At 47.3% G+C, this 24,482-nt stretch overlaps 1 protein-coding gene across 2 annotated transcripts in view; it reads right to left on the reverse strand.

Moving 5' to 3' along the window:
- THOC2 (THO complex subunit 2) overlaps positions 1-24,482 on the reverse strand; it is a 1,495,542-nt gene that overhangs the window by 56,006 nt on the left and 1,415,054 nt on the right. For both annotated transcript variants that reach the window (XM_078688746.1, XM_078688744.1), the window contains exon 34: positions 17,511-17,648. In XM_078688746.1, the coding sequence (XP_078544872.1) occupies positions 17,511-17,648 (138 nt within the window). The remainder of the gene's footprint in view (positions 1-17,510; positions 17,649-24,482) is intronic.

Raw genomic sequence — 24,482 nt, forward strand, 5'->3', positions numbered from 1 at the left:
CCATCCAGTCTAGCGGGTCTAGAGCAGCCAAGACCTGAGCCAAAGTCAACATCTTGAACTTCTCCTTCCGGAGGAAGCAGTTGACGTTCCGTAGATCCAAGATAGGACGTAGGCCCCCTTTGTCCTTCTTGGGTACCAGAAAGTAGTGGGAATAGCAACCACATCCTACTTCTGGCCCAGGAACGCGCTCGATGGCCCCCTTGGCCAAGAGGGCCGTAATTTCCTCCTGCAGAAGTGTCAAGTGGTCCCCCGACACACGGTGGTTCTGCGGTGGCATGGCTGGAGGAGTGGTCTCGAAGGGGAGGGAGTAGCCCCTTCGGACGAGCTGCAGCACCCACCTGTCCGATGTTATCGTGCGCCAGTGGGAGAGGTGATGGCGAACCCTGCCGCCCACCGGCGTCACATGGGCCTGAAAGCACGGACTAGGAGGATTTAGAGGCGGAAGCTGCGGGGGGAGGTGTGGCCTGACCTCGCCGCTGTCCCCGACCGCCACCACGGCGGTTCCCACGGCCGCCGCCGCGTTGAGAAGTCTGTTGCGGCGCGTGGCTGGCAGCACGTGTGGGACCGCCCCTTCCGTGGCCACGAAAGGAGCGAAACGAACCCGTTTGCTGGCGCTGGGTCGAGAGACCCAAGGACTTGGCCGTGACCCTGGAGTCCTTGAAGCGTTCCAGCGCGTGGTCCGCTTTGTCGCCGAACAGGCGACTGCCATCAATCGGCATGTCCATCAAAGCAGTCTGGACATCTGCCGAGAAATTGGCGGATCTCAGCCAGGCGTGGCGACGAATCGCCACCGTCGTGGACATCGCCCTGCCCAGTGAGTCGGTCGTATCAAGACCACACCGTATGGAGTATCCCGCTGCGTCTCGGCCTTCAATCATAGCCTTGCCGAGCTTAGCCCGTACCTCCTGCGGGCATTCAGGCAGCAGTTCCGCGACCGTATCCCACAGAGAGTGGGTGTAGCGGCCTAAGAGGCACGCGGTGTTGCAAGACCGCAGTCCCAGACTCAGGGACGAAAAGACCTTCTTACCATACTGGTCGTACCTCTTAGATTCCCGGTCGGGCGGGGCCGACGGGAATGCAGTCTGGGAAGTCGAGGCCTGGATCACCAGGCTCTCAGGGGTGGGATGGGTGGACAAGAACTTTGGGTCATCCGTACACGGACGGTGGCGTCTGGCCACGTTCCTATCAACAGGCGAACCTGAAGCGGGCCTGGACCACGTGCCCAAAAGAACGTCAGTTAAGGCCTCATTGAACGGCAGCAGTGGCTCCTGTGGGCATGACTGCGGTTTGAGTACCTCAGTGAGGATGTTAGTCCTCACGGCCGCGACGGGGAGCTCAAGGTGTAAGGCCTTGGCAGCCCTCATCAACACCACTGAATAAGCGGCCCCCTCCTCCGTAGCCACGGTAGGAGGCGAGACAAAGCCAGGGTTGGGGGAGTCATCCAGACCACTGGCGTCACCCAAGTCACCTGTCCAGTCCACATCGTACTGACACTCGCGGGTCAGAGGGTCCTCAGACCCCTCCCACTCCTCTCCGCAATCTACATCCTCACCATATTCGGAGTCAACAATGTAGACCGGCTCCCCGGGGTCAACAGGCCCCATCGGCGTCTGACTCGGCGTCGGGCGACGCCGGTTCGACTCCGCGGCCGGAGTCGGAGAGGGAATGGGGGCGGCGCCGCCCGGAGCCGGAGACCCGGCGCCGCGCGGGGGCGGCGCCGTGGGTTGCCCCGATGGAATCGGCGCCGGAGAGGCCGGTTGACCAGCCGGCGTCGACCCTGAAGGTCCCTGCGGCGCCGGGGCCGGAGCCGTCGGCGACGTCGGGGCCGGAGCACCCGACGGCGTCGAGGCAGGAGCACCCGAACCGCTATGACCCCCGGACGGGACCACCGGGCCCGCAGGCGCCGTAGGCCCCGTCGGAGGAGACAGTGCCCTCATGGCCATGAGGAACGCCTCTATCTCCTCGGGCGACGCGCCCTGCCCAGGGACCGCAGGATATGGAGCAGGCCGAGTCGGCGACTCATGCAGAGCCGCGGGGGTGGGGCCACCCAATCCCCCCGGCCGCATCGCGCGGGAGTCGGGGGTACGATGACGACGCCCCGACTTCTTATGCTTCCTACCTGAGGAACCAGAGGAATGGTGACGACTCCCAGAGCGCTCGTGACGGCTCCGCGACCGCTCCCTCGATCGCTCCCTAGACCTCCGTCCGGACCGGAACCGCTCTCGACGCGGGGCCGACACCCGGAGCTCGAGTAGCTTGCAGGACCGCTCCCGTCTAGCTTTATTCGTCAAGGCCCGGCAATCGACGCAGGCGTCCACGTCGTGGTCTGGGCCCAGGCACCGGAGGCAGAGGCGGTGATGGTCCGTGACCGACATCGTGCGGTCACAGCCGTCACAATTCTTAAAACCGGGCATCCTACTGGCACCTTAGAGTAACAGGAAAGATTCAAAAAATTGTGGTCAAAGACCGGAGTACTGCTCTTCGGATCTGCGCTAACTGGCGCGGAAAAAAGAAGAACTGACGTCAGCGCGCGGAGGAGGCGTCTATATACTCCGGCGACGTCATCACGGCGCACGGCGCCGACGACGGACGCGGAGCCGCAGGAGACGCCTGCAGACGACGCCTACCGACGCGCAAGGGTACTGCTACGCAAAAGTTCCCGGATCCAGACTGACGCCTGGGGATATTCTAAGGTAAGGAATCTAATACTAACCTGTTTCTTTCAGATGTAGTTGTTTCCACCGGGTACTCTAACAAAATGCAAGGTGTCGCTGAGGGGCTGCATCACGGCTTCACTTATCGACCCAAGGTGAGGAATGGCCGTATTACACGGTCCGACCCTTGACGAAGTAGGCGAGAGAGACGGTTAGGAATGTTAAAGGAGGGGTCTTATTACTGGATCAGGGGCATTCTAGTATTCTTTTGGTCATTGTTAGTGGGACAGAATCACCATGAACCTCTGAGATTTAGGGCATTTTATGATTACATTACCCAGTTTCACTTCATGACCAGTAACTGCTCAGCACGCCTTTAAAAAACGTTTTTAGGATATTGGGCAGTATGTTCTCGCTGACAAGTAGATACGGAGACACAAACATGACACTTCTATGCATTCTGTCCGCGTTGTACAGTAAATATCACTGTAAGAGTCTTAGGATGATTACAAATAATTATACAAATCAATGCGGGGTTCCTATGTCAATACATATAAGGGCAATGCACCCCATTCCCCTAAGTCTGTGAAACTATGCCTGGTCTTAGAAAATAACTTAAAAACAGGATACTCTTAAAAAACAGTATAACAACAAATTACGACTTAAAGCCATATTGCATTATCACAGTAAAGCCTCTACAAAAGTATTAAGGAAAAAAAGAAAAGAAAAAGACAAGAGATGAGCAATGAGGCCTAGATACATATTTTTATTTTAGCTCTATACAACAGTGTGCGACTACAGGGAGGCACTAGCATCCCCATCTGGAGTTGAAGATTTCTTCCAGATGACCGGATAAGGAGTCTTTTTCTTGGACATGGTTGCTAACCACAAAATGCGGTTTAACTTTGCGTGTGCTGTGCTTCATGGTTTGTAGCGCATCACATTTCATTGTAATATAATCATTGAAACAATGTTATGAATTGTTGAAACGGCAACAGAAACGGAGAATTGGTTTGATTACTTTCCGCATATAAATTTGACCTGAAAAATGTTATCCTCGTTTTACAGAGAAAGCTCCAGCATCAGCAGAATGTGAGTTCTTTGTAGATTGTAGGTGGATCATGGGTTTGAGACGATATAAAGATGGCTCTTCAGACCAGACCGATGAATCTTGGTCTTCACAAAGGCCATCGACTGGAGTGGCGGCTTGGAAAATGACCAAAACATGTTGACAAAGAATCTAGTGGTAGGAGAGTAATTTTGCCCCGAGACCATCCATATGTCTATTTTAACCCTGTCTACGGATCCTGTGAATAATCTATTTATTGCCGCACCAGAAATGACATTTGTAAAGCCTATATAGGCACTACCACCCAGGCTTGCTGATGTCAGCTACATTTTGTGACTTTCCACGCCAGAAGAACAGAGACATTAAACTGAACACTGGTGTTGAAAACTAGGGCCCTGAAAGGGAAGTACCCTGACCCTAGAAATCCATTCGTAGAGCTGGGAGAATGGGTCGGTTGGTAAGGAATCTGCGGTTAGATAGATTCTTTACCAGATAAGGCGTTCCTTAAGCTAAGTACCTTGTTCATCTGATAGATACTTCTAGCTGCAGATTACTTACCTCAGAATGGAGACTCAAATAATAACTCCCGGAGGTGAGTCTGTAGGAAGCTGGACTTCTTTGCAGATGTCCCCCCATTTTTGCGCCCCTTAGAACTTCTACATGCTGGTTGTTCGTACCAGACAGTGCACTGAAGCCTGCTTACCAGTCTCCAGTGGCAAGCATTCTTTTCACTAAACTGACATACTCAATTGTTAGTCAATTGGCTAGGTCTTTAGCACCCTTGCACAGACAGAGAGAGATTAGGAGGAAGGAGGTGAAGGAAAGATATGGGCACCTTTTGTGGGCCCATAGCAGAGTGCAGAGGAGGAGCAGGCGAACCAGAGCTTTTGAGTGTGGGCTTAAAATAAGTTGATGGGTGCTGGGGAGTGTAAAGACATTTAGATGTGCATTGTTCCAAGCCTATCTGCGAATGTGGAAAACATGATTTCATTAACAGTGCCTTATCGTCTGCGATTAGAATATGGAGCACACTCCGATGTACCTGGGCTTTTAAAATATGCAACATTTTGAAAAAAGTGATTAAAGTGTGTCTAAATTTTGTATTTATGAGAAAGGTATTTGATGAATTGTTTTCATTTGACTGTATTTTTTGTCTCCAGTGAATGCAGTGTTGTCCTGTTTGACCATTATGAAAACAAGTGTAAACCTTGGCAAGGCTGCACTCGGAGCGGTGTGCTTCACACTAGATGGGCTCCACTTCCGGTTACCACCTTTTGTACAACTCAGACCTGGCTAAACAGTGTTATGTGATGCTTCCACCACGCCCACAGACACCGCGGGTCTCCCTCGAGAGGGCAGGGTGTCTCTCTCGGACTGACCCGAGATATATCAACAGCAAAATAAAATACAGATAATCCTGTCGGGCCAGATAGTCCCTGTGCCAAACCGATCAGCTCCAACATGAAGTCTCTGCTGGATCCCTAAGTGTGACAATATGTGCGCTGTTGCAAATGAAAGCAACCAATCACCTCTGCTTTTCAGTGCCTAACATTTGTTAGATTCAATCGCCTGCTTTAAATCGCGCCCAACCAGGCACACGTTTACTAACTTATTTATTCAACTAATCGCTCTCTTACTAGCTCACTCCCCCAAATGATTCTTTCACTCACTTACAGTTTGATAGCTTTCATTTTTTTGATCTATCAATTCATTTCTCTGTACTTTTCCAGGATTAAGTCCTGTTTACAATTTCCTGCTGTATTCTTACATTGATTTCACGTGTTCATATATGACACTGGGTGGTGGGGGCACCCAATGGAAGCTTCTCCTTCAGTCATACTTGGGTTGACACTGTGCGCTTGGATGGAATGGAGCAAGGACAAGCTGGGTTCCTGTATCATCATTTGTTTTCTTTTGTGGTAGGAACCAGTTCTGGCTGGTTACGGTGCTCCCAAGTTTGCTCATTTTGATGTGTTGATACCCAGATAGATGCAGTAGCAACCATGCGCATTTCATGCAGTTGCAGGGAGATTGGAGAGCTTTGCCTGGTAGTTTATTCCCTATACAGGCTGCTGAGTTTAATGTTTATTTTAAGCATTCCGTTTGTCCAGATTTGGCAGTGGAAGGGAGCAGGTGAATGATGTTAAAAGCCATTCTTCTTGATATGGACACTCTTCGGCCAGATTAACTAACACTGCATCTGGCTTGCATCACAAAACTGATGCAAACTGGTGAAAAGTATTGTACTGGGATTCACATTCCAGCGCAATTGTAGTTTTATGCTGTAAAGTAGCCCTAAACTAGCTCAAAGTAGAGCTAATATCAAGGACATAGCTACCATTAGGGCGGCAGGTACAGTGACAATGAGGGGCCTTGAAGGGCCCATGGAACTCTAATAATTGTTGTCTTTTATTACGCCAATAGCAATTAAAGGGGCCATTTTATTTGCATGCACCAGGGACCATGGCTTCTTTACATTAAGGGGCGTACCATGTGAGGTATGCATACGTTCCAATGCAACCACCCATGGGCTTTAATGCAAATCCCTGTCTACTAACATTGGCTTGACAGCCATTTGCATAAGAAAAAATAAGCTTCTGCTGGTCAGGTATAACATTGGAGTAACATTTTTTTTTCTCCAAAGCTTTCCAAATTTGCATGGGTGTTGTACTGTAGAGCAGACACAAAAAATTGGAAAAACATTAAGTATGTCCGAGTAGATTTTTTTCAAACTGAAAGGGTAACCATGTAGTCCAAAACCTATGGTAGTTATCGAACACCCACCCTTGCACTAAGGTGCAAGTAAAGGGGGTGTGTGTGGTGCAAGGGAGCTAAAAGTGCTCAAGTGCAAGAGGAGAGAGAAACCGTGCCAGATCAGCTCCTGCTGCTATGATCTCCTAATAAACACTTTCTAGACTCTTCCCTCTTCTACCCCTCCAGTATCCTGTCCAATCCAACTAACAGTCACATGTCCACCACTCAAACTAATTTCATATTTCCCTATACTAACTCACCACTAATCCTGTTTGGGTTCCGGAGTAGCGTGCTTCTCCATGAACAGCAGTGGCGGATGGTGAATTTTGAAAGTGGCGAGGCGTAAAAGTTGTGTGAAGTGCACTGTGGCGAGCGAGCATATATACTTCATAGTTATCCGATTGTTTGTGTTTGCTAAACACAATCAATAAAATAGATGTTTAAACATGCTTACTTTGGTCTGCTAAATAGGTCACATACTCCCAAGAATCCAACTTTAATTATAATAAATGAGAGGTGTAGTGGTACTTTCTTAGGAGTGCTTAATTTGCATGAGTCTATATGTTTCGGAACGCCCAATGCTTGAGGTCTGACTCTTTGCTGCTCTGCTGCCTATCTGAAGCCACTGTACTATGGCCTCTGCGTAAAGCTTGTAGATTGAGGTCCATGCAATGTAACTGCCAAACCCCTGTCTGCTGCTTGTGCCAATTTCAGGCCTGCTTGTGCCTTCACTGTCTGCTCAACCAACTAGTTTTGGGGTGAGACTGCCATTCACCACCCATGAGGACACTGTTGATGCTGGTGTGATGAGGTAGGGTGGACACCTGCCACTATTAAGTATATTTTGTACAGACGGTGGGTTCGGATGTACTGCTGAGTCACAATGAGAGCGGAGGACAGTGCATTGACTAGGTTGAGAAGGCAAGGCACTCACCAAGAGGAAGCAAATGTCTCTGAGGTTTGAATGTTATACTAACAAGTGTAGTTGATTATATCTTGGTACTTTCAGGGTCAAATAAAGGAACTTGAATAAAAGTAGTGCTGTTGTTTTTCTGTTATATTTTTGTAGGCTGAAATCTAATTTTAACATGGGGATGAAAAAGCCTCCATTAACATTTTCTGCACCCACCTTGTTGAAATGCATGTCATTTTAGTTGAGCAGGAGGCACCACGGCCGGGATTAGGGGCCTCACCTTCCCACTCCGAAACTGAATGCAGCTGTTGCTCCCACCTCTCTCCCTGTACTATAGGCAGCTCTAGTGGGCCAGCAACCCTGACACTGGCAAATCATGAACGACTGACTAACAAATTGAGAGACAATCAAGCAAACATACTGGCTAGTACTAGTAGGCAGAATGATATGCAGATATACACAGACGGACAGAAAGCTAGGCAGGCAGAATGACAGGCTTTTAGACAGATAGACATGCAGACTATTACCAGTTGGCTTGTTGAAAGACGCCGACTGACTAGAATGCAGTCGTACAGGCTGACAATAGTGATGACAAGTTGATTGACACTCAGGTGTATGGATTTACCTACCAGTAGAAAGCAGACTTATAGACAGAGTGATGGGTACACTGTCATTTAGTCTGGCAGAGAGACCAATAATCAAACAGCCAAGCAAGCAGCGAAACAGGCCGCCCCATAAGAAGGATGACCGAGTGACTGGCAGACAGGCAATTTGACAAATTAAGGGACAGTGAGACAGGCAGTCAAGGGAGTGAGGGGACAGTCCGGCTGACATATAGAGAGAGACCAGTGAGCGGTTAATTTGGCAGGCAGACAGACAAATAAGCCAAAAGCGGTACAAAAGGGGGTGGTGATGGACGGAGCATCTGAATCAATCAAAAACTCACACCCAGTCAAAAGATCTGGGTTTAATCCATCACCGTTCTTTAGCCCACTCTGCCACCCCAGCTCAGACATGACAAACAAGCCAAGCATCACAAACGCCTGTTGACTGTCCCACTTATCTGGAGCTCTCCTCACAATGTGTGTTTGTGGGGTCGAGGATGCTTGCAGGTTCAAGGAATAATTCTGCTTTTCAAGCTCTTCACTTTATTTAATGCCTGAGCACTGTCATTGTATGCAGACAAGATGAAAAGCGTTCTTGTGCAAATGAATTGAAATGAATTCAGCAAAAGTATGTAGATGTTCCTCTATCACATTAAACCCATATACTATTCAGGGAAATAAAACAAGCATTAAGTTATAACCAAGATGCAGTTAGCACCAACCATTGCAGCTTAAGACTAACAGTTCGATAGGGATATGGAGAGCACAGAGAAAACGTTTTTACCCTTTTTTCTACATGTACATGTAGCTGCTCTGAGCTCCTCCCCCTCTCGCCCCCCTCCCCCCGATATGAAAAAGAAAGCATGAAACCATGTGCTCAACAGCCAAATCCAATACAATTATACATTTTCATGATACCATGCAGCAGGGAGCGTTGCTCGAATGCTTGCTTTACCTCTATAAAATAGGCCAGGCCCGAGCGAGTCATGTACTCATTTACCCAGCTGGCAGCTGAAAAGTTTTTTTTATGTTTAGCTTTAGCTACTGGTCCACTCATAGGAGCGAAGCTTCAAGCGAGGAACATTATTTCAAGTGTAATGCCATCCTGAAATACAGCGCGAAAAGCAGACTCTGCAAAGTGTCTTTAAAATTCAGGAAGACAAACTGCAGACTCGATTTTTCAACTTCCCGGCTGCCTGCAGCCTTAGCTTAACACTTTCCTAACTCATCACAGGGTGAGGCCCACCCCACCCTGTGACGAGCTGGGAAAGAGTGGGGTATGGGCAGTGGTCGAAGTGGGGGAAAAAAAAGTAGGGGAAATGTGGGCGGAGAATCAGAGGGCGGGAATAACCTGAGCACTGGATCAGTGGGCGGGGTTAGAGGTGTGGCCAGGATGCGCAAAACGTCCCAATCTTTAGTATTTGTGTGGCATTTCACTGACAGGTTACAGCTTATTATGTTATGTAAATGAGCTATTGACATTAGAAATATATTCCACTTTGTGAATTTATTTTAATCACAGAATGTCCCAAAAATGCTTAAAAGCGTAAGCACGAGCCATTTGTTTCCGAGCCATGGAGTTTCTGTCGTTAGCAATATACACAGAGACAATCAATATTACGTGTGTAAATGACTGTATAGGAAATGTTACATAAGACAAAGGACTACAAGGTGTAGGAGTCACATGATAACCATACTAGTAGACAGTATAGTTTAATAGTGATTGGGCTGGAGAAACACAAACTCAGAATTTAAAACTTAATACCATGATTGGGGGTTCTCTTTAAAAATCATTATTGATTAGTATCAAAGAACACTTTTTGCAACATTAGGATAATCAAAGGCTTAGGGAAAAAACCATAACGCTCTAGTTTATACCTTTCAGTTTGTATGCAGCCATTAGATGAAAGTTAATAGCTCACTGTTCTTTGTTAGGATTTTAACTTATAAACTGCAAGTAGCAAAAGGATCTCACTGACAAAAGCAGTAACCCACTGATCTATTTACAATATGTGCCCTTTGTGATGGGCCTGGTAAATTTTCTTTGCAGCAGGCACATTAACCCTCTGCGCTATCTTTCCATGAGTCAAAACTCCCACTAGACAAATCTCCGATCTCGCTCTAGGAAGAAGTTTATTCATCAGAGTTATCAAGACATTTCTAGTATTGCCGAAAATAGCTGGCGGCCAGGAAGGAGGCAGCATGTGCTTTTAAAACCATAATATACGACGCCCCCACTCAAAGTCAGCGCCCGTTGCAGTCACACCAGTCGCACCGCCCTAGAGACAGCTCTTCTCAGGGGTCCAGTGACCTCGGTGACAGAGTCACTGTTGCTCTAGGGTCTGCTACTTCGTAGGCCTGCTCGCAAGACTGGAGGTGAACTTCAGTATGGATTGTGGTGGGCAAGCCTTCAAGGTGAACCCACACTTGCCACTGCTAGGGTCCACCTGCTGGTGCTAACACACCAGGGCTTTTCTGGTGCCTTCAAAGGTCTGGCATGAGAATGTGCTCCCTCGGGAGAGTGGTCTGGGGGACTGTTCATGAAGGCTGAACCTGGCTCCCCAGTTCTAAATTTAGCAGCTCTGCCCCCAGTGCTACATCTGCTCCCTCACTGAACACCATACTGCCCCACTGAGAGAAACTCATACTGCCTTCAGCTACAATCCAATTTGACCTGCTATAAATAACTGGATGTGACTCAATTCAAATTACACACTAGGCAAGAGCAATATGCTGCCTAAAAGAAAAGGTAACAACATCCTGGAAAAAGCAAACACTCATAAGGAATGAAATATTTAATAAAGCATGTAAAATGTAAGCAGGAACATGGTGAACTTAACGCTTTTACAGTCATTATTCCGAAATCAACAAGTATTTTTGCCTGAAAAGTTAAGGACATAACTACAGGGCCCAGAAAGGACCCATTTCAATGTTGACTGCTTACATGCTTACAAAACGTAAGCAGTATGGTTTCAAAAGACCACATTTGTGAACACAAAGCCACCTTACACATTTCGTTTTCCAACTCTTGTACAGCCCATTTCGAACTCAAGGTGTGAGAATTGCTTGGGGGCTGAGTTAAACCTGTGTGGGCTAAAGTGCTGACAATGGGCGCCCTGCCGAGTCTCTGAACTGGCTGCCTGAGAGGTGTACCCTCCCCTAGGCCTTCCCACACCATCCCTTAGAGGCCCCACGAGGGGGGGGGCCCCCTCCCATGAGCCCGTTGTGAAGCATTTCTTTCACTCTGATCGGCAGACATACACAAGGACTAGTGGGGTGTTAATTGCCACTGTGGGGGGCCCCATCCGGGCAGGCAGAGTGCCAGGCCCTGGGCAGCTGCCCACACTGCCGAAGCCTAGCGCCGGCCCTGCCTCCAGGTAGGAGGTACTGGAGGAAAACAATGCTGTTCAAAGAAAGACAAGAAAACAAAAGTAGCGCTTCACTGGCAAACTCTGTAAAGTGGCGCTAATGTGTTGGGTTTTGAAAAAAGATATCTGGCCACTTTAAGAACACTCCATCTTGTTTATTTAATTATTTTTCAGAGTTTGAACATTTTATTTCCGAGGCTGCACTTTGGAATAGAAAAATGTCAAAACGGCATTTCCAGCAAATGTCTTTTTCTTTTTTGCATCCATTTCACAGGGGTACAAATGGACGACAGGAAGAGACGGTGAGAACCATTTCTTGATTCAAGATTTTCAGAAAAGTGAGAAGGAGTTAGACAGAACGAGAGGGAATAGAAGTAAGAAAGAGGGGGCAGCTGCCAGCGGCAGAGCAGGAGCGGACACCTTCCTTGTCTTGTCTGGGCAGGAAGTAAGAGACAGAGACCTCTTCCTTCTCTGCTCCTCGCCCGTCCACGAACAGAATATTTCTGACGTGTAGGGACGCATGTTCATAATAAAAAAGTAGGGGAACGGAGTTGGGGTAACAGCTCTCCAGTCTCTACTGTCTGATTGCCAGGAAGCCCTAGAAATACAGGGCTTCATTGTAAAACGCCCGGGGCTATTTTCATCCACGGAGCATCAGGGGTGGAGACTGGTTCACAACACTACTTGTTTCCCGAGCTGATGACCTCATAGGCCTCAGGGCTTTGAGAGCATCAACCCGGCAAATACTCTAGACTTCGGTACGCCCAGGGATTTAAAGAATGCATCCCGGTCTGCCATGAAAGCAAGCGAGGTGGGTGGCAGGGTGCGTCGGCAATTTGCAAAAAGTATGTGCATGTTTTATTTACTTTAAAAAACGTTATGTATGAAAACAAAATTATTTTATTTTGTCCTGCCCTGGGGATGAAAGTAAAGGGGGCAAAGCCCCAACGCCCTCGAGGAGAATCCGCCACGGAGTGCTTTGATGCCTCATCAGGGGTTCCAAGAGCTATATAAATCCAAACCCTTCTTCTATCAATCCACTATCCTTTTCAACCCAAATAATAGACTAGATTGTGCACCCCTCAAATAAACGTAATAGTTCCCTGTACTAACTCACCAATAATCCTTTTTGGGTTCCGGAGTAGCGTGATACTTGCTGAAAAGCGCTTCAACGCCTCATCAGGGGTAGTAACCGCTATATAAATGCAGTTACAATTACACAGGGTATGAGTACTAAAGAGGGTCCCTATGGGCTGCAGCAAGTATTGTGCCATCCAAAGGGACCTACACAATAACTGCACACAGCCTGCCACTGCAGGATTTGTGAAATGGTGTAAACCATTTTGAAAACATGACGTGGCATGCCCATGCACACCGATTTCCAAAAAAGGGACACACACCATATGTAAGTCACCACTAGAGCAGGCCTTATATCCCTAAGACAGGTGCATTACGAATTACCCCGCTACATGATGGCTTTACTGAAAATAATGGTGTTTGGTATCAAACACCTAGTCTTGACAAATCCATACTGATGCCAGCATTGGATTTGTCCTGACATGCACCCAGAGGGCACCTTGAAGTTACATCCTGAATCCTACTAGCCTCTTACTGTGCCAGCTCACTGTTATCATCCTGCCTGCCACCACAGACAAGTTTCTGACCCCCCCTGTAGGTGAGAGCCCAGGATGTCTGAGGTCAGAAACAATGCCTGCTCCAGAAGACGGTGTTACACATCCGCCAGCATGATTGCTAGTGATTTAGCATATCAAGGCCAGAGACTTCAAATTCTCTACCGCCTTTGATATGAAACTCCGGCTTCCCCCAGACCTGGGAGATGCCACGCCCCTGAGGCCCATCTGGCACTAGGAAAGGTGAAAAAATTAGGTAGGCATAAGGTGTGTTCATTCTCAGGCTAGTCACACCCCTAAGGCGGGCTACCTGAAGTGAACAACAAAACAAGAGTTACACCACCTTGTTTTTAGTGGAAGTAGGAACTCTGGGTCATGTTTATGCTCTCTCTCCACTGACGTGGTCCTATAGGAGGTGTAGACACGCCAGGGGTAGGTAGCCCATTGGCTATTGCCTTACACTACCCTTAACGCCCCTAAATTCAGTATTTAGGTGGTCCCCTGGCACCATGAACTCAGATTCGTCTACTGGGAACAGAAAAGGATAAAGAGCCGAAAACGCAAGAATAGTGGACCAGGACCGGATATGGTGCAAAACACCACCTGCCTGCTGCCTGGAAAATTGCAAAGACAAAAATTGCCTTCTGGCTGTGCATCCTCCTAAAGCTGCTAGTACTTCGACAACCAATCAGCATCTCCCTTGAAGTGGAGGAGCCACTTCCCTGCAGTTTGCAGACATTGACCTCTTCTGGACAGTACATCGTACTGCTGACTATCAGGTCCACTGAAGAAGCAGCACTCCAGCAAAAGGACTTTGTGGCTCCTAGAGGTCATCCCCGTCTCCCCAGTGAGTCTCGAGCCGCTAGATCTTCCAAGAGCCCTTCAGCACCAATACCCTGAGCACTAGAGCCCTTAGAGCAGCTAAGGCGTGTTAAGTGTCTAGTCTGGACACCAACCCCGCCAAGACCGACCTACGGATGAGGGACGTCAACATCACAGAGATCAGATCCAAGAGTTGCCCTGCTGTCCTATTTGGCCCCCCATCACCAGGTTGATACCAATAAGTGAGAGCCTCCAAAGCAAATGACCTGCCGGACACCTCTGCACCGGAGCGCCACAGCCAGAGTCAGAGCCAACCGATGGTGCCCCTTTGCTCCAGAGACTGTCAAGAGCAAAGCCCCCCTTTGAGTTCTGCTGGAGTGGTCCCCAAGTCCCTACTTGCAGCCTTTCTCTTGTTACTGATTTCTCCATTGACATTAATGGGTAGTGTTTGAGGTTACCATCATGACCAGCAACAATGCACCCAGACATATCAGGGCAGGTAAATCCAAAGTGCTTGTGGTTCTTTGGACCTTGGCCACTAAGCACCTTAGGTCCAGAAGAGTAACCCTGGGAATCGTCTATAAGTGCGTCTTTGCAGTGCACGTTTCTCCCATAGGATTACATTACTGCGTTTGAGGTTCATGCCTCAGCTGTGTGTTTCTACAATTTTACTTGTAAAAAATCATAATGTCTTAACTACTTGCCAGATTCCGATGATCTAGGTGTCTAAAATTGTATATAAATCTATTTTTTTTAATTGATCTCGAGTTTGTTCTTGCCTGTTTAATTTATTGACTGTGTGTACAACAATTGCTTTACACTACACTCCGATAAGCCTAAACTGCTCGTCCACACTATAAAAAAGAGAGCATTTGGGGTTATTAAATTTAAGCCTGGAAGTCCATAAGGGTTTTGTTGACTTTCTACATTGTGTACCTCATTTTGGTGCACAACGTAAAAAGCCAGCTTCCTGCAGGGTCTGCAGACCAATTTCACATGAGGAAGTCCAGCAGGACTGAACAGGCAAAGCGCCCATCTCTACGGACCTGACTGTCCAGGGAGTTATGTTCGGTGAATGTGTGCAATCAGGCCCACATTCCTGCGTGGCAGATATCCCGGACCAGAACTCCATGAGCTAATACAGTGGTTCTAACTTTAGCTCTGGTGGAATGAGTACGCAAACCCTTTGGGGTTGCTTCTTAGCCTATGAGTAGCAGATTTTGATGCAGAGCAAGATCCATCGGGAAATGGTCCGCTTCTGCATGGCTTGCTCTTTCTTTGCTCGAACACACCCCACGAAGAGCTGGTTGTCCACCTGTAACTCTTTCGTGTGCTCAAGGTAGAATGACAATGCTCTTTTTGGGTCCAGATGGTGAAGTCGCACACCTCCTTAGAGGGATGAGGCACAGTGTAAAAAGTAGGCAGAGTGATGGTTTGGCCTACATGAAATGGAGTGACCTCTTTCGGAAGAAAGCTAGCTCTTGTACTAAGCACCAGTTTGTCTGGGTAGACGTTAAGGAGGCTTGGATGACAAGGCCTGAAACTCACTGACCCTCCAGACGGATGTGATTGCCACAAGAAAGGCCACCTGGATGGTAAGGAGCCTTGAGAGAACAATTGTGCAGAGACTCAAAGGAAGCAAACATAAGGAAGTAGATATCGAGACTGAAAAACCACTGGGGCATAACAAACGGGGTTGGAGGGAACATATGTGAAAACCTTTCAAAAAACGTAAGTATAATAGGGGATTCTAAAAGGGAAGGTTGGTCAGTCAACCTTAGAAAAGTAGAAATTGCGGATAGATATCCTATAACAGTGTACAGAGCAGGGTTTTGCTGGGCAAGGGAAAGAACAAACAGGAGCACCTGTGAAAAGGGGACAGAAAGGGAATCAATGTGTCTATCTGAACAACATTCCACAAATTTAGCCCAATGGCAGGTGTAAACTGCCTTGGTGGAGGGCCGCCTTGCCGCCAAGATAACATTACCAACCTTGGGCGGTAGGTCAAAGGCTATCAACTGTCGCTGCTCCGCGCATGAAGGCAGAGTGCTGACAGGTTTGGGTGGAGAACCCTCTCCTGCTGCTGTGACAAAAGATCTTCCAGAAGAGGCAGCCTGATTGGAGGAACGATGGCCATGCTCAACAACTCGGGATACCAGGCTCTCTGTGCCAAGTCTGGAGCCACAATGACGACTTGGGCCCAGTTGTTCCTGATCTTCTTGAGAACTCTTGGCAGGAGTGGTATGGGGGGAAAAGACAAGCAGGAGGCCTGAGCTTCACTCAAGACGAAAAGCTTCTTCGAGCAAGAGCCGCAGCACACAAAACTGCTGACATTGCATATTCTTGGCCGTGGCGAACAGATCTAACCAAGGATCTCAATTGCTGAAAGAGACCTTCCACCACTTCCAGATCGAGACACAGTTTGTTATCAACTAGCACCATTGGCTGAGTTTGTCCGCTCTGATAGGAGTAGAGAGGACGGAATTTCCATCTTCCAAAGTCAGGAAGTCCTGAGGTTGCTGTCCCTTCTACTCTATGGAAATGAAAATTCGTATTGAGATCTCAGAAGAAATTGCTTTCCCCTTGGAGGAAGGAGGGTATAAATATTTGTATTGAAGCCTCATGCTTATGAATATTCGATCCGATATGATTTTCTAATGATTGGGTTCCAAACAGCGCAAGGTGTTTTTCCATATACTACAAACATCTGGAATTTTATTGAAAATTACAACCCTGTTGAAGTCCTTGTAGGACAAAACGCGTTGGCTGGGCTGAACATGTATATGCATCTGCAAAAGGAATATAAATAAATCAAGAAGCCTCTCATCATAAACCACGTGACTCAGTTGCATAATTAATGACCACTCCCTGTGATTTGGGTTGGACTGATTGCAAGTATTGTGGTCATGAAATTGTCATGCTTTGATGTTTAAATATTAGGAAACAAATACTTACCAGAAGCAATATTACATGTTTGGATAACAGACATTCCTGTGTTATCTTTTTCAATAGGTCCTTTTTGTGGTGATTATTTGGCACTAGGATCACAACCAGCTGAGCGTCTATACTTAAGTTTACTAAAAAATACAGATAAGTACTAGTGCGAACGTCTGATAGCTTTATTGCCTGTTTTTCTTGAACTACATAACCTGGGTAGATGACAGTGGCCCTCCTCAATGAAAATTGGGTGTGCTTTGGGTGAACCCTAACATCAGGGACCGTGTGATTGCGGAGCTCACCAATGGGGATATGGTGGACAAGCAGGGTTTCCCTCAAAATGTACGACAGGGCTACATAACATTAAAATGATTACATAACTTGGTAGGTATGATGGAACACGGTTGCTGGATTTCTATATTTTCTTATGTTGATAAGACAAACAAAAATGTACAATAAATCTAATATCTGGTAACTTGGAAGAATGGGCATCTCTGAGTTAGATTTTGACCTATTTAACAATGGAGAGTGTACCATACACATGAATTGAACAGGTTAAAATATTTTGATTTAATTTTGATTGAAAAATGCTAACATATATTTATAAATTAGACAACCCTAAAACACTCAAATTTCAAGAATAAAACGTGTCCCCAAGACAATTAAGCTGATGTGAAATCATAAATATGCAGGCATAATTCAATGGCTATAACAGCATTTTTTTAAATTCGAAATTAAAAATGTATAAATGACAAACCCTTTTTCGTTCTTTCCTTTCTTTATCCTCTTTCTTTTCTCTTTCCTTTGACCTTTCTCTTGACTTGTCCAAATCTTTCTTGTCTTCTTCTCTTTCCTTACTCTTGGATTGTGTTGGAACAGTGTGGTTAGAGTAGTGCTGTGTAATGAAAAAAGGTCTTGAATTGTAGCCATCTGTTTTTGTGCATATAAAGACAGACAAAGCATTTGTTTAAAGCACTACATTCAGTAAACCACTTTATAAAGGATGTCACAAAGGAAGCAAGCCTATGATATCACAACCTTATAAAATAACCTGATTAAAAAAATCCAACAAAATATTCTCGTCTTGAAAATTTCAAATTAAACAAAATCAATACAAAATGTCTGCCTGATAATAAAAAATAACTTGTGTTGCTAATAACTGGGGAAAGAGAAGAAAACAATACTAACCTCTAGTAACTATCTCTCTAGTGAATACTCTATGTACCTGCAGACTCCTTGCATCCTGAATATCCCAAACACTAGACCAGAAGCTTTTCAGTAGCTTTTCCACGTAGTTAAGGGGTGCTGGCTACGCATCAGTGCTGGAAATGTTACTGTGACATCACAGGAGCCATAACGCTTTCACTCTGCATCCTGGTGTCAGCTTCCCATCAATGATTTCCACGGCAAGGAAAATGAGAGCGACAAATTATGTTAAGGTGAGGCGATAAACCACTTGGAACTTCAATAATGAATGTCAATGCATGCCCAGCCTTCAAGTCAGGAAAGCAGGAGGGTGTGAGGAATCTGCAGGTAGGTAGAGTATACTTCTGTCTCCAGATTCATCACTTAGATTTCCCAAGCAGTACATCATTAGGACGTTTTGAAGGAATTACCAAGATGAGGAAATCCTGGGGGACAAAATGATGATCTCTTCAAACTTTGAACCTAAACAGTAGTGCTGTGCAAAAGTATGAAGGGATGCAAATATTGCCACCATGCAACGTTCAGCCACTGGGACTTCCGTTTCCAAAGTAGAAGTTGATAATTTTGCCCTATGGAATGCCATCCTGTGGTTCCTTATGCGCAAGGGCATAGCACATATTAATACATAAGATCATCTTTTGTACTGCTGCACCCTTTCTGATACTCTGATACCTGTGCACCCAATGAAGAGCTGTTCATCAACTCAACAGCCTTTGATCTGGTCAATGTAAAAACTAATCGCCCTCCAAGGATCCAGTCTGTATAACCTCTCCTCCTCCTTGGAAGGATGTGGTGGGGGATAAAATGATGGAGGTGTGAGGGATTGACCTAGCTAGAAAGGGGTTGTCACCTTTGGTAGGTTCATAGTACCAACTTGTTGGGTGGGAGATAAAGATATAATAGTTGAATTCCCAATGCTTCCACAAAAAAAAAACAGTCTTACACATTAAGAGACTCAATTGGCAGCTGTGAGGTTTTTTAAATATGGGCTGCCTCAGAAACATCAAAACTAAATTGAGGTCCTACTGAGGCACCACAAAGGGTGTGGGAGTACATATATTGGTCAAGTGTAGGAAACTGGATTTTTGTTGCAGTTGCCCCCCTGAACACTTTTTGCCCCCTTTAGAACCACTAGGTGCTGGTTTTCGACTCTGCTCTGAAGTCTGCTAACCAGCTGCCAGTGTCCTTTCCCTAAAAACAAGGTAAAAGGGTCTAATTGCGTTAGAATTGGCATACACTTTAGCACCCCTGTAACTCCCTAGTAAATGGTACCTAGGACATGGGAACTAAAGTGGGTTCCCAAGGGCTGCAGCATGCATTATGTCACCCTAAGGGACCCCCATAAAAATGTCATGCAGACTGCCACTGAAGGCTGCATGACATGGTGCAAACCATGGGTGAAAACACGACATAGCACACTCATTGTGTGCCATGCCAAAGTCACTGCGTATAAAATATGAACGTCACCACTAAAGCTGGACTTATAGCCCTATGGCAGGGTGCATTACATTACATTACATGTAAAGGGACATCTGCATGAACAGATACGCCCCTTTGCTGTCCAGTTCAATTACTAGATGGTACAAGTGAATATGGAAGCCATCTTAAGTATATGTACTGGACACTGGTCATTAAGGGTTCCCCAGCTACATGATGCCCTCACTGCAACCTATGGTGCTTGGTATCAAATACCCTGTCTTAATAAACCTGGGCTTTTGCCAGTCTTAGGTTTATTATGACAAGCACACAGAGGGCACCTTAGAGGTGCCCCTTGAAAACCCCCACCATCTCGTGTGCTGGCTAATGGGTATCTTCCACATGCCATCACTGACAGGTTTCTGACCCCCAGCAGGCTCTCAGAGGTTAGAAACACTGTGTGGTCTGGAGGAAGGTGTTCACCCCCCCTCTAGCAGGATGGCTTGTGATTTAGCACATCATGGCCAGGGGCTTTGATAAGCAACCCGGTTATCTCTAGACATGGGAGATGCCTTCTCCTACCATAAGGCCCATTTGGCACCAGGATATGCAGGGAATTAGCAATGCAGTAGGTGTGTTGCACCACCAGGCTAGTCACACTCATTAGGCAGGCTACCTGATGTGCTCCACGAAAGAAGGGTTCCACAACGGGGATAAAACTGAGCTGATGCTCCTGGGCCCCGCTGTTCTAACACATTTTGACTCCCTCTGACTCCCTCTGGCCTCCATGCCTAGGCACTCCACCTGTACCCAAGGACAACATAAAAAGCTTGGGGGTATGGCTGGATAAAGCCTTAACCTTTAACATCCAGGCCACGAAGCTTTCCGCAACGTGCTTTGGCCTCCTTAGGATGCTTTAAAAAGTACTCCCACTTCTACCTATGGAGGCCAAGCAAGTTGCCGTCCAGGCTTGATCCAGTCTCGGCTGGACTTTAGCAACATCCTGTATCTCTGTGCGCCGACTACACACTGCACAAGTTGTAGATTGTCCAAAACTGCGCGGCTCGCACATTGCTCCAGTTGCCTCGCAGACTGTCACCCAAACCTGGGCTGAGTAGCCTGCGTTGGCTCCCGGTCCGGCAAAGAATTGCCTTTAAGGCAATGTGCATATCCCACCAAGCTTTTTGGCACAAAGGATCGGCAATTAGTCGCCAACTAATCACACAGTACCACCCTAGAAAACACCTTCGCTTTAGCCAGGCTTTCTTAGCCACAGTTCCCAGAATCAAGAGAACGAGAGCTGGTGGCAGGATGTTCTCCTATAATGCCGCCAAACTGTGGAACTCCCTTCCCCTCCAACTTAGGTCCAACCCTGATCTGTCCTCCTTCCGTAAGCAATTAAAGTCCTTTCTTTTTAACGCTCATAACTAACCCCCTAGCTGATCGCCTCTGACAAGTGGCTCCACTCTCTAGTCAGCGCTTGGACGCCTCAGGGCAGCAATTGCGCTTTATAGGTCTACGGAGAATGCTCCAAGAATTATAGACCTATTTCCCTGCCGCCTTTCCCTACCAAAATTGCTGAGCGGTGGGTTAGTCTAGTGCTCTCCAGTTATTTGGAACAGCATCACTTACTAGAGGAAGATCAATTTGGTTTCCGGCCGGCTCATGGGACCGAAACAGCATCGGTCATCGCTGTGGACGAGCTTCAAAGGCGTGCAGACAGGGGACAGGAAGCGGTTCTGATCCTGTTATACATGTCTGCCGCCTTTGATACGGTTAACCATGAGATCTTGCTGGACCGTTTAAGTGATGCTGGGGTGGGAGGTAGCGCTTTGAGGTGGTTTTGGTCATTCCTGCAGGACCGTCAGCAGGCGGTGTCCCTGCCCCCCTTTCAATCGTCCTTCTCTCATGTCCCTCATGGGGTGCCTCAGGGATCGGCAATTAGCTCCATCCTTTTTAACCTTTATCTAAGACCTCTGATCTCTCTCATTAAAGCCTACAAAATTAAAATAATAAACTATGCTGACGACACGCAGATGATCCTCTCCTTTGAGGGAGAGGATTCGATATCTGTGGAGTTCCTCCACAACTGTCTGCGGGATACGTCACGCTGGCTAAAGAATAACTTTCTCCAGTTTAATGCTGGGAAGACGGAGGTACTTTTTAGTGCTGGGGATAAGATCTCCCACCCATTTCCAGAAAACTTTTGGCCTCCCGAGACCGCGACTAAAGTGCGACCGGTGGAATCAGTTAGGAACCTAGGGGTCATGATCGATCAGAAGCTCAGCATGGAGACGCACGTAAAAAAGACGACCTACTGCTGTTTTGCCATTCTGCGGTCTCTGCGGAAGATCCTGCCACTATTACCATTTCAGGCGCGTGCCCAAGTGGTTAGGTGCACGATCCTTAGTAGGCTGGATTACTGTAATGCCCTACTACTGGAGTCTCCTGGCTTTCTATTGGACAGGCTTCAGAGACTGCAATCAGCGGCCGCTAGGCTGGCCTTGGGACTTCCTAGGAGAGCTCATGCACCGGCAGCATTGGCGAAGCTGCACTGGCTCCCTGTGAGACAAAGGGTTCAATTTAAGGCCCTCTGCCTAGTTTTTAAAGCCCTATATGGTACTGGTCCTTTATCCTTACAATCTAAATTTGTGTGGTACACCCCACCCAGGTTGCTCCGCTCTTCAGCGGCCAGGCTGGTGAGAGTACCTAGGTTTAAGAAGACCAGAGCAGGAGGGAGATCCTTTGAGGTGGCCGCGGCAAAACTCTGGAATCTGCTCCCGTGTGAGATCAGGCAAATCAGGGAACTTCTCCCTTTTAGGAAACAGGTTAAAACCTGGCTGTTTCCTAAGTAATTGTAATCTTCTGCCTGTCTTGTCCGGCTGGACACCTGTCTGCCTTTTGAGCCAGTAGCGCCAGGATGCCTGCAAGGTGATAGTGCGCTTTATAAGACTAACAAATAAATAAATAAATAAATAAATACGTTTCATTTCATTTCATTTAACAATCTTGTTTTTGGTGGAATTAGGAACTACACCAGGGTTATCTCACTCCTCACAGAAAGTGGTCATATAGCGGGTGTAGTGACCCTAGGGGTATGTAGCCCATTAGGTACTGCCCTTCACTCCCCTTAATGCCTCAAAATGTAGTATTTAGGTGGCCCCTCTCACACCAGGAACTCAGATCCATGTGCATGAGGAAAGAAGGACATTGCTGAAGACGTGAGAACTGTGGACCAACATCTACCTTGGTGCAAAACCCCGCCCGACTGCTGCTTACCCAACAATCCCCGACATCGACCTGTCCAGAAGCAGAACAGCCTCCCCAAACCCTTGGAAGAGTGATCAGCACTTCCTCAACACAAGAACCTCTCCCTTGGAGGGGATAGGCAACTTCCCTGCACCAGCAGGGCCCAACTGCAGGTGCCCGGTACAGCATTCTGTCGACCCCCGGGCCCACTGAGGGAGCAGCACCCCAGCAAAGCGTCTTTGTGCTCCAGGAGGTCAGATCCATCTCACTGCCAAGTACGTTTGGAGACAACAGGACCCCCAGGAGCCATCCTGCACCAATACCTGAAGTACCAGAGCTAGTTACAAGCACCAAGGCTTGTTTTTGTTCAGTTGGAACACCACCACCACCAAAACTTACTTGCACGTCGAGGGACACCAAAAGAGGCCAGCTCCACACCGAGAGTGGCCCTGCTGTGTTTCTTTTCCCTCTTCTGCAGGTACACCAAGAACCATGAGAGCCTCTAATTCACTGACCAACCGGACAAAACACCTCTGCACCAGATCTCCACAGCCCGGGATCATGTAAACAGTGCCTCTGTGGTCCTGAGACCCTCAAGAGGCAAGCCACCCTTGGGTTCTGCCGGACTGGTCCCCTAGTTCTCCCGTTCAGACTTTTCTAACAAGTACTTTTCCCCATTGATTTAAGTAAGTACCGTTTGAGACTACCACCGCTTAAAGCATCTCTGCACCTGGACACAGCAAGGCCGGTAAACTTGAACTGTTGGTGCTCTCTTGGACCTTGTCTCTTCCCTCTCCACCACTTCATCAGAATGTTCTGTGACATCATAGAATGTTTGAGTGCCTTTCTGGAGCTGGATTGTCAGTTAGTCATATCAGGCTGAGGAGCTGGCCGCTCGCTCCTGGTGGGGTTTCTTCCTTATCTCTTCTCTCCTGCTATCTTGCCACCTACCTATCCTGTCAATAAAGAGTTGTTTACAACTACACCTGGACTACGGATCATCATTTGTGTACCACAGTTTGGCGACGTTTCTTGGACTAACCTACGCTGCAAGGAAAGAGGATTGAAACTCAGCATTATGGAAACCAAGGACTCTTCTGGGACCCAGTTAAAGTTAAAACAGGAGTAAGCTAATTTTCTGCTAATATCGGAGAAACACACAGTAAACCCCACCAGTGTCCTTTTCATCTTGGACAGCCTGTACCCTGGGCGCTTGTTTTGTGAAGGAGCCAACTGCCATCCTGCTGTCATCTGGAGATTGTCTACCTCCAGCCACAAAAGCGTCTGAGATTCAGCTGGCCTGATCACCCTACTGCGTCTCTACGTCTTTTGCACTATGACAGTTCGCCCCACAACTTTTGTGGGACAGGTGAGACAGACTGTGAGCGCTTCCTGTGTCTGTTTTCACAGACGTGCTCCGGCTCAAGCAGTGCCCCCTTCCTCACAACAGCCACCATCTCTTATGTCAAGCTGTGGCGTTATTACTTTTCTGGCGGAGAGTGTTTGGGCAAGTGATTCTCAGTGACTGTGTACTACTGTAGTATCCTCCGTGAACTGACACGCATGTATGGAAAAGCATGTTTTAGCTGGGTTTGAGGCACTTTTCTTTGCCCGTGGCAACATGTTGCCACGGACCAATGACAGTTTAACTGTCAACGTTCGAACTGTCAAAGAGACCGCTATTTCGAGGCTGATATTTCTCCCACTGTCATTGTTGTCAGCATCGGTGAAGGCGTAAGGAAACTGAATACAAGGTGGTGAGAGATTAAGACTTTATTTTCTTAAGTGATTGTGCGGAAGTTTTGGATGCTTTAACTCATCTGCATCTCCTACCCCGAGTGAATGGACACGAAATGTA

This window comes from Lissotriton helveticus, chromosome 4_1, assembly GCF_964261635.1.
Source record: "Lissotriton helveticus chromosome 4_1, aLisHel1.1, whole genome shotgun sequence".
Lineage (NCBI taxonomy): Eukaryota > Metazoa > Chordata > Amphibia > Caudata > Salamandridae > Lissotriton > Lissotriton helveticus.